The following is an 11,741-nucleotide window of genomic DNA, read 5'->3' as shown; positions in this document are numbered from 1 at the left end:
TTCATTGTTTAGTTCGTTTTAGATAAAAATGATTAAACAAATTATTCCTGCATTAAATAAATGGAATAAATTTGCTTGGTTGGTTAATGATTAGACCGTAGGATACAAATCTAGCCAATCAATCAACTAGCCAATCAAAATCAACCAAACGCAACTAATAAATTCGAATGTTCAACCACCCATCCATCCAAACATTTATTAATCAATCAAGCAAGCAATCTACCAACCGACCGTTCAATAAATCAATCGACTAATCAATTAATCAACTCGATTTCGTTTTTTTAAACGAAATTCAACTCAATGATTTTTTGTTTTTAAATTTTATTGAAACAATTTAAAAATTTAATTGTTAAAAAATTATAAGTCTTAAAACATGTCAGAACTCACGACACCTACCTACAATTAAACTACTCTCAGAGCCCTAGCTTACCTAAGATGATTAACTCATCTCACCTACCTACAAATTTGTATTTCTAGTTAGGGTAGTTGCACTGTGGACTCTATGAACTTCAACAAGCCCATAATCGATCCTTCGCGCTGCCACCAGCTTTGGCCACCAACGCTTGTCCCCGTACAATGGACTTTGAAATCCGGAATCGTTCGACTACCGTACTCTAACAAAACTCAATAGACACGAAAATCCAAGAAAGTATAGAAGAAAGAGTCAAAACTTACCTATTCAACTACATTAATGTTGTATGTTTCTATCTATCCTACCTACAATTAAAATTATCCCTATCTAACTTACCTAACAAATCTTAAAAGTGAATAAAAATTTTTATGATGAATAAAATGCTTTTAACAAGTAAAATAATAATTTTGCCGCGCTATGCAAATATTTACAAGCTACAAGAAATGATTGCAGTTCGTTTTATTTATCTATGAATTTTACATCTCTTTGTAAATATATATTCTATATGTTGTTTTGTTATCGTTCTCAACATAAACAAGCAGCTATTCTTCTACTGCCTAGCGATAGCTTTGTAAATTCTCATTCAGAATGTCTTTTAGACAATTTCAGCGTTGCACCGTCTGCAATGTCAATCATAATAAAGGTCAATCTCATATTTATTCAAAGAAACATGTTGAACTGGTTAAGAAAGCACTGGACAAGTTTAGAGATAAGGTTTGCTTTGGGTTTGTTTGTTTGCTGTTTCATTTCAGTTTTTAATTATTAAACCTTTTAAGTATTTAATTAATTAATTAAATTATAAAAGTTTGAATAATTTATTAATTCAAGTAAGTTTAGTAACTACTTTAAGTTTAAGTTTAAGTTTAACGATCCTGAACCATTTAAAAATTTAAGTGTTTAGTTTGTTTTATTTCTTGTAAATGCCCCTTCTCCTTTTTATTTGTTTGATTATTATGAATTATAATAAAATTAATTATTAAACTATAATATAATAGAATATGATGCCATTAATCAATGTTATAATCGTAATGTATTTATATTTATCACTGACTAATGCTTATTTTAAAATATTATACAACAATACAGGTTAAGTCGGTAATATCAAAATGCCAGACTGATAAATTTGAATTCGTCATGAAAAACTCACAAACATCAGCTGAACTCGACACAAAATTCTGGTGCTATTTCTGTGAAGATGAATTTCTGAAAAATTCTCAGGAAGACTTTTACATTCTTCTTAATTGGGATTTTATAGAGCATTTATCAAAGTAGGTAGTTATTTCATCATTATGTCATTTTTAGTTGGTCCAATGAAACCACTGTTATTATTGTTGGCGATATTAGTTTTATATTCTTTATTTCACTTTTATTATATACATATTATTTTTACAATACCAACATTTCTTACAGGCTTTTCTGTAATAAATTTTTTAATGGGCTTTTTTTAAATCAAATTTTTCACACAGAACTGATCACAAAGAAAAGTTCTTAGCATTCAAGAAGACCAACAGATTGAAAATTATTGATTTTTCATATTATTTCATTCTTGAGAAGGATTTTCAAAGGTTGCTAATAATTATAAAATTTCACATATACTAGCATAAATTTTTTATAAAGTTTATTCATTAATTCATTTATTTATTCATTCATTAACTCATTCACTCATTCATTTTAAAAAAATTTTAGTTTGAAAGACAAAAAAACTAAAGAAGAAAATGAATTTAAAATCAGCTGTGGTCTATCAATGGCTAAGGTTATTTGGGAATTACTTTTTCTTATAATTATCCATATTATTATTATTACAATATTTATTTATATTATTACTGTTATATTTTATGTTATATTTACCATAAATATTTGTAAATTTTTTTTGCTTAGGAGGCCGAAATGATTAGGACTGTGGAGAAATCTCGAGGAAACATCTTATGGAGTGTTAAAATGAATGATCTGGTTGGTTTGCACACCGTATCCTTTTATGCGTATATATGCTACCGTTTTTTATTCTTTTTTTATTTATTCATTCATTCATCAATCATCTATTTATTTACTCATTTTATTCATTCATTCATTCAATCGTTCATTCACTCTGTTTCTACCCAAAACCACTTAACTTAAAAATTTCATATACTATACTTACATATATTTAAAATGCCTACCCAATACGTAGTACTTCAGCACTACTATACTACTAATAATTTCCTAAATTAGTACTAATTAGTGTTTGAATGATTGGATCCTATCTAGAGGATTAAGAGACTACATTACAAAGCAAGCCAAATGATGAACAAGAACTCTCAACATTCTTGCAGTATTGCGAATTCTACAACAAATTCTATTGGCTACAACATCAACAGCAGCAGCTGCAACGTCATGAACGCAAACAGCAACAACTTTAGCGACATCAGCCACAAAAACGTCAGCAGTGACGTCATTGGACCAACTAAGGATGATCTCCTTTTGCATAGTAGAGGATTTTAGTTAAATTTATCCAGTGCCTAATGTTACTCATCATTTATATGTATAAAGTGATTATATGATTTGTATTGTATATATTATATATATATATATTAATGCGATTATATGTTTTGTGTTGCATATACATTGTATATTGTATTGTATGTTATGCTATTCATTGTCGTTTATTACTTAACCATTATGATGATGAGTTTCTTACCTGAGTGATGATTGAAAATAATGGTAGTTGTAACAGTTTTCACTATCACCATAATTACCATATTTGCAATTTCAACTAATATCATTCTATTTATAAACATCTTAATCAATTTTATCATATTTTGATTTTTATGACAAAGAAACTTGAATTTTATTTTTGAAGAAAGCATGCTGAGTCTATGATATCTATGTTTCTAATTATAATCATTAATAACTACGAATAGTTGTATTAAAAATTATAACCATAATAATAATTTTGATTAACACTCGACCACAAAAGAATATGAAGAAGAAAGGAGAAAAAAAAGATTGCTTCCGAAAATTCGTACCAACCTCTCATCTACCATGTCTCAAACCTTGCACAACAAAATCTGGCTGCCTTACAAAGTTAGAAGATCTATGACAAGGTTAGAGTTAACTATCATCCAAGACGGTGTAATGGTTAAGATGCCTGGCTCTTCTGTCATAGTGACTCTGTTTGAATGCAAAATGATCCTCGTCTATAACATGCAATGTGTGTGAAGCGTTGTTTACATGTGCTGTGTTTTTGCTGTTGAAGCTTCTGAGAAATACTAAAGAAAGCACTGAATCATATATAACTCATACACTTTATTTAATATATTTACATAATCTTCAATTTTTATCTTTAAATAGTTCATTTAAGTTAATTTTAAATATTATTAATTTTGTTTTAAAAACTTAATCATTTTATTGAACCACTATTTACTTGAGCCATTTATTTGTTGCACTATTTACAGAAAGAGACCAGTGAACCACATATCAGCCGACATCAAATACGACTACATTAAATCAAAATTTGTCTTCAAGCCCAACGAACAGTTTAACATGCAGAATAATTTATCATCAACTTCGTCGTCATCGTCATATCCGTCCAAACCATTATCATCCTTGTCATTTTTTCCATCATCATCGTTACCAGCTGGTCATTCATCAACACCAACATCATTCCAATCATCTTCGTCATCATCATTTAATGGTCATCATTATCACTCAAATTCATCACAACTTGCTGTTAAACCCTACGTCAGCAAAAGAAAAATGCTAAAACATTGATTTGTCTCTGTAATTATTGTCATTAAAGTTCTTTTTTTAAAATAAATTTTGCTGTTTTTTAATTTGGTTCAAGATTTATTTTAAAATTAAACATGATTGCAAATTTTGATTTAAAATTCAACTTCTTGTCACCTATAAATAAAAATTAAAAAAAAATATATATATAATAAATCGTGAACAGAGTGCAGAATTCTAGTTGTTTTACTCAATAGATGTGTTGAAACATTAAAAAATATTACAAATAACTACTTTTTAATAAAATATTTCTTTCCTCATATTGTCTATTCTGAAAAAGTGACACATTTAAATTTGTTAAATAACTACGTAGAAGGAGATAAATAAATTCAGTAACTTCTATCCTATGTCTATGGTTGTACCTGATAATTTTAAAATTTAGACCCTCGATAGGTAACAAATACGTCAAATTTAATGTGCATTTAATGCGATTGTTATTTGTGTATCCATTTCATTTGTATCTGCAACAGCACGTCACGTTGTTTTCCAGGAATGCAATCTTATTCTTGTACGCGTTAGTTTCCAGATCGAACTTTTCCAAACTTTTTTCAGCAGCTCTTCCGTAGGATGCTCCCAATCCCAACTCCGTCGTGTTCTTTTTGGGAACGAATCCTGTGTAGCCGATAATCGGTGCTTCAATCAATGGTTTCTTTGCACCTGGTTTGCAGTGGAAAGTTTATTTTTTACGTTTTATTATGTCTACTATCATTTATTTATTGGTTTCGTTATTTTCATTTGGCTATTTGTCTTCGTAACTCAAGGCCCAATATGCAATTAATGTTTTATGTTATACGCAGTTCTGCCGAAAGAAAGAACTATTTTTTATTTCGTATTTTGAGCTTGAATATTTATATTTTTTTTATCTTCACAAATTTTTGAAATGAAAAACGGTCATAAACAGGACTGACCATTGAAAGTGAGACTATCAGTGTACTCGTTTATAGATCTCAAAATTTCTTCTTTATTTTTCCTATGAGAGGCCTGCAGTCCCGAAGTTTGCTGGGATGTCATCTTATTCCTGTTCCGTCTGTCCTTATACAGTTCCAGATCGTGGAAGTGCTCGCTGAAACATTTTTCGCACTCCTCTCTGTATGTTTTGCCGAACTTCGTCGAACACTTGGGAATGAAACCTTGAAAGTTTTGATTTTAAATGAATTACTTTACTTTTAATGGCTTGTAGGTAAGTTCGGCAATTATTATGAAAGGTTATTGGGTTAGTTTACTCGATATACAAAGATCGTGTCTACCTCCAACTGAAAAAGCGTAATTATTAATTTGAAAAGATTCAAAATTTTGGACGTAGTAAGTGCCTACGGTCCAATTTGTGTTACATTATAATGTAAATAAAAAAACAAATTTAAAAATATATCGATAAAATATGAAAAAAAAATACTAGAACGTTATGCACACATAGATTCATCTCGTTCGGAACAAAATTTCCAACAATAAAAGTGATTTGTTACCTAATAAGAAAGAACATTACCCGTGTATCCGGATACCATATCTTTGCTGTATTTGTTCCTTCCGTTGTTTTCAGGTACATTTGGGTGAAGCAGTTGTTGTTGTTGTTTTGCTGTCATTCTGGAGTAGACATTGGCGTTGTTGTTGTTGTTGTTGTTGTTGTAATCTTTTTTATTTTCGCTCTGTTTGAAAAGGTAGTTTTGTTACGAGGCCTGTTGTAGTCTATTGCGTTTGATACATCGAAACTTGGATATATCAAAGCGATATCAAATTGATATCTAAGTATCAAATGTTCATTTAAATGTAAGATGGAAATTACAAATATTTTGATGGAGTTCATTTTAATAAGTTAAAAAGTAATTAACACTGATATCTCTGGTACTCTTTGCAAAGGTCTTCCCGAATGTGAACTTAAGCGAAGGACAGTACCCTTTGTAACTGAAAATTTACGTCATCTCATTAAATGATGTTATAAAATTATTCACCCACGTAATCGTTGTATCATCATTTACAAAGTTATCCAATCATATGGTATGCTTATTTTTACGTTATAAAAACTGCAAAATTCAATACTTACTACATGCTGTGCTGTATTTAAATAAAACATTAACTTCAAGGCAAAACAACGCTAAGCAGTCTAAAAGATATAACAACAAAAACTATAAAAGAAAAATACGAAGAAAATTTGCTTTCAAAATGCAATAAATTAAGAGATGATTGACATCTAGTTGGCAAACGTCATCCATACATTCACTCACTCGCTCATTCACTCATTCACTCACCTACTCACTCATTCACTCAAGATGCGTTCCATCACTCATTCATTTATTCATTCACTCATTCGTTCTTTTTCTCACTCCTTCATCCATTTACTTTACTCACTCACTCACCCAGGTATTTTGGCTCCGTCATCCAATTCGCAAAATTCCTTCCTCTGTTGCAAATTTGCACCTCCGCCATATTCCACTGTTGTCATTTTTTGTGTTTGGGTGGTTGATTTGGGGTGGTGGTGGTTTTATTTGGTGGTTTTGTCTGCCTGTTTGTTGTTCCTTAATGTAATTTTAATGTAATGTAATTGATGTTGTTTTTTTGTTCGTTAATGATGTTGATTGTCAGTTTGTTTGCCAATTGTTAGTGATATCGCTTGTTGGTTTTTGATGTTGTTGGCTGTTTATTATGCATTTGTTTTGCCTTTTTTAGTTAATGTCTCATGTCGCTACCCTTGAAAAGAGTTATTGAAAAGAGAGAAATCAAACAAAAATAGCAAACAATTCTCGATAGCATTAAATCTAATCATGTACCATAAACTAACAGCAGTCAAAAACACCTAACTACTTATCACGTGCACATAACACAAGGTACTTAAGGCGCGTTTGTACGTTGCTATGGGTTACGGAGATATGCCTGTATGGCTTTTCTTTGGTGTTATTTGAAAAAAAACTTTGTCTGTGAAAAGCGCTATAGAAATATTTGTGATGATTTTATTCATAAATATATAAATAAATTAATTAATTGACGTAATACGTGATGGTATTATTGAAATGGGACGTTTTATAAATCTTTTATTTTGGTTTTTAAAGGTTAATTCTGTCCATTTGAATGCAAAAAGACGAAATTTTGCAATGTATGTAATTATGAAATGTGTCATCATTCAACTTCCTAATGATAATTAGTTTGATATGTGCCTATACATTATTATTTCTATCTTTCTCCTCTCTTCCTCTTGGCTTTTCTTCTGGCTTTCTTCCTTTTTCTTTTTCTCTCTCTTTCTCTTTCACTCTCTCTTTTTAATCTCTCTACTTCTATCTCTTTCTCTATGTCTTTGTCTCTCTTTGTTCTTCTTTATTCGCTTTTACTATCTTCTTTTTCATTTCTTTTTTCTTCATTCTAGCTTTTGTCTTTTTCATTTCAGTTTTTCTTCTCACTATCTCTTTCGTTTTTCATTCTTTTTCTTTTTTTCCTTCCCTTCTTCTTTCAGTCATTTCCTCAATTTCGTTGAGTTTGTTGACGTAATCCTATTTCGAGCTTCTTCATATTTTTGTCCTAACAGAGCTTTATTGCATTTTTTAATAAGACGGAAGATTATTTTCATTTCATTCTTAGTAGTAATAATAATATTTATTATTATTACTATTATTACTATTGTTGTTGTTATTGTTGGTTGTTGTTGTTGTTGCTGACGCAATTTTTTCCCTTCTATTTTAATCACTATCTCGGATATAACTCCCTATCTTCACCATTTATGGGAGAGGTTTTACTGCACCGTTAAATCCCAATGCATATAATTTGTGTAATAATTTCGTGGAAAGACCAAATAAATGGAACATTGAGACTGTATAATTTCCTCATAGACAAAAAAAATGTTTATCAGCCAATAAGTTGCTTGGCGTGCCAATACTAATGTAACAAGAGTGTTGAGTGTTTCTAAAATTGTTTCTAAAATTCTAATATCAACATAATGCACGTCTGATTCTTGTGTGGGATTCCATGTATATATTAATTTAATGAAACCTAGTTTTTGCGGTTGGTTCGAGTAACCGGTGGTCCGAATAAACGGGTTTTCTAATGTATAAACATTTATATTAAATGTCACAGATATATCATTGTTTTGATTTATTGTTGAGTTTGTCGATTAATACCTAGTGTTATATTGTGTATTCATATGTCTGATTTTATTTGTTAATTAAGGATAGTTTTGTTGATCAGCTAGTTAGTTGATTGGTTTGGTTGGTTTGTTAGTTATCTGACTGAATTATTTACAAGTTCGGTGGTTGGTTGAGAAAAAAAAAATGATTCCCCAGTTCTGAAAAAAGTTTATTGAAAAAAAAGAAAGTTGTTTCTTTATTTGTATCTATGTGGAAGTAAACAATCTTCAAATCAGAAATTCATTCGTTGATTCATTCATTCATTCATTGATTCAATCATTCAGTCATTGATTGATTGATTGATTGATTCATTCATTCATACATTCATTCATTTATTCAGTCATTTATTCAGACTGAATTGTGCATAATTTATTGCACTTCGTATCATAACTCAATCCCGCATATATGAACGCGTTCGGAGCTGAACGCATTAATCACTTATGTATTATTATTGAAAATATTATTATTTTTATTATTAATTTTATTATTGTTATTACTAATAAGAATAATAATATTATAATTATTTTTTGTTACCAACAAATCCGCTGTAAAGTTATTAAATCTGGTATACACATTTATTTTTCTGAAATTTTCTAATTCAATTTTAGTAATTTTTCTATTCAAGGTTTATTTTATATCTGGTAAATTAATTCTTTTAGAAACAGTTTTCAAGCCTTTAATGTTAACGAACTTTTATGCACAGCCATAAAATTTACATTCAATTCCTTGATTTATGATGAAAGTGGCTTGAATTTTTATCCATATAGAGTTTCGATTGAGTATAATGTTTATTGTATCTCTCTCTCTCTCTCTCTCTCTCTCTCTCTCTCTTTCTCTCTTTCTTTCATTTTTCTCTTTCTCTTTTTCTATATACGTATACAAACATCTCTAGATAAATATTTTTAATTTAAGTGCTAGAATCTTCTACAAAATATTTCCAGATATGGGTTTATTCATTTTGACTGAATCAAGCTGTCCCATCCTTCATCCATTTCACAAGCGTGTATGAATGATGAAACGTGTTTACTATTTCTTTAGTCTGCTATAAAATTATGGTTGCCTATATAGTTCAATGAGGGAGTTCTGCTTTAAAGTTAAGCCTTGTTGGATTATAAAACTAATCGTTTTGTCGATTAGAATAAGTATATGAGATAAATAATTTTCATAAAATATGGATTGTTGTCTAATTAGAATGCAATGAAAAAGTTTAATGCAATGAGAAAGTTTAATGCAAAAATGCTAAAAGAAAATTTGTTTAACATTAATTTTATTACATCACACACTCACACACACACATAGAGACGCAAATGCACGCACACAAACCGGCAAATAAAGCCATACATGCCAACATGTGTACACAGACATACACGACAACAACATGCACAATACACGACAATACACACACACATACGCTAAAAATACATACACACGCATACATACATAAAATCTACATACATGTTACACGTACATGAATACATTTAGTTATAAAAATATACAATTCCTCGAATAAACCGCCCGTTGTGAATTCATACATGTAATTATGTAGATAAGCTTCGGCATCACTTTTTTTCTTGCACTCTAAGCATATAGAATTTTTTTTATTTTTTGGCGCAAAATCATCTTCATCATCTCTATCTTCATCACCATCGCCATCAATACTCTCTTTTTCATCACTATAATCATCAGCAGCAGTAGCTTCAACATCAGCAGCAACTACAGAAGCTACAGCAACAACATCAACAACAATATAAGTCACCATCACAGTCAACGTCATCCACATCATCGTCATCAGCAGTTAGCACATTATCATCAAAATCATTCTCATCATTTTCAAAAGCGTTGCCATTATCATTAATATCATCTTCATCATAAACATTAACAATGTTATCATCATCGTCGTCGTCATCATCGCCATCCTTTTAATTATATTACAACATCATCGATATAGATTTTTGGTAATTAATGTTTGCCTTACCTATCCTTGAACTATATAATAATATATATGTATGATGGTTGATGATGATTGCTGAGAGTGCTGATGATGCTGATTACAATTGATAAGTTGATGATGCAAAGAACTAATCATCCTTATCATGTGAAAACGTCATGCCATATAAGATGCCAAGACACTCATATAATTATGTAGACAGTAAAACACACACAAACAAACACAGATAAAACAGATGAAACTTACATACAAGTAGCATATATAATTGTTCATGCTAACATTTATGATTTAATCCAGACACACATATAAACGTGTGTGTTTGTATCAATCAAAAACCATGATCACGGTCAGAAATATTCATCTTATATTAATAAATAAGTAAACAATTGTACTTATACATGTTTGTATGTGTGTTTATGTATTTGTGTGTGTGAATATGTAATTTTTTGTAAATTTATTTTTGACAAAAAGTTAAAAATGTAATTTTAATACCATGCAAATGTTTATAATAAAAATATGCAATAAATAAACATACAATGCAAAATCATACAATACAATTGCATACAATACATTATTCATACACTACATATACACGCATACAAAGACATACAATATATTATACGTACTATACTTGCACATACAAAAATACAATAAATATACGTATAATACAAAACGTGTATACTTTCTGTTCAGTATATACAATATAAACAAACATGCATAAACTGGCAAACATTTTCTTCGTTTATTTGTTTACACACAAGCTCAATGAGCCTATTATATACAAATTGCTCAAGCATTAAGGATGAATGAATGGATAGATGTATGCTTGGATGGGTGGATGGATGGATGGATGGATTGATGGATGGATGAATGGTTGCTGATGTTGTTGCTGATGATTTTGTTAATGTAGATGCTGTTGTGTTGCTGATGTATTTTTATTTTAGTGGTTTCATTGATGTTACTGTTGTTGTTTTTGTTTCTAGCTTATCACGAAGGCCGGTGTTTGTTTATATTGGTTGTTTTATCTCCGCGTGCTATCTAGGTGTTAATTTGCTAAACGCCATGTATGGGTGAGCTAGTTGGTGTTTGTCTGTGTGGTTATGTCTGGTTTTGTGTTACTGTGTGTGCGCGCGTGTGTGTGCGTGTGTGTGTGGTTGTGTGTCTAGGTTGTTTGGTTTGTTTATAGTAATTTGTGTGGCTTTGTTTCAATTTGGTTTGCATGTGTTTTTTTGTAAAGAGTTTTTCGCTGCAAAGGTTGAAAATGAGTTTTTACTTTACATCGTCAGAATGTCTCCTGTAAATAACTCTTGGAATATGATTGAACTCACAAAATTGATAAATTTCATTTTTGAAGAAAGGAGTGAGAATGAAAAACAGAGCAGAGAAAAAGAAATACGGAGGAAGGCACACATGACGGAAAAGAGGATGAAGGGAGTGAAGAAAATAATCAGGAGTAATTAGGTGGGGGAGAAATAGAGAGAGAAAAGAGAGAGAGAGAAGAGAAAAAATTGAA

At 30.3% G+C, this 11,741-nt stretch overlaps 2 protein-coding genes across 2 annotated transcripts; one reads left to right on the top strand and one right to left on the bottom strand.

Annotated features, from left to right (window-relative positions):
• Positions 1-1,000: 1,000 nt before the first annotated feature.
• On the top strand, positions 1,001-4,159 carry HELRODRAFT_175213 (hypothetical protein; the record flags this gene model as incomplete). The annotated part of the gene is made up of 8 exons (XM_009022649.1): positions 1,001-1,126; positions 1,499-1,680; positions 1,879-1,977; positions 2,099-2,165; positions 2,291-2,362; positions 2,657-2,876; positions 3,366-3,492; positions 3,844-4,159. 8 exons carry the CDS (start codon positions 1,001-1,003, stop codon positions 4,157-4,159), a joined length of 1,209 nt encoding a protein of 402 aa, XP_009020897.1.
• A 466-nt stretch (positions 4,160-4,625) lies between these two features.
• Positions 4,626-6,611, bottom strand: HELRODRAFT_175212 (hypothetical protein; the record flags this gene model as incomplete). The annotated part of the gene is made up of 5 exons (XM_009022648.1): positions 4,626-4,831; positions 5,083-5,304; positions 5,658-5,817; positions 6,001-6,073; positions 6,526-6,611. 5 exons carry the CDS (start codon positions 6,609-6,611, stop codon positions 4,626-4,628), a joined length of 747 nt encoding a protein of 248 aa, XP_009020896.1.
• Between the last annotated feature and the right edge of the window lie 5,130 nt (positions 6,612-11,741).

This window comes from Helobdella robusta, assembly GCF_000326865.2.
Source record: "Helobdella robusta unplaced genomic scaffold HELROscaffold_32, whole genome shotgun sequence".
Classification (NCBI taxonomy): Eukaryota; Metazoa; Annelida; class Clitellata; order Rhynchobdellida; family Glossiphoniidae; genus Helobdella; species Helobdella robusta.
Note: the sequence above shows the minus strand (reverse complement) of the source record. Positions and strands in the feature narration are given on the sequence as shown.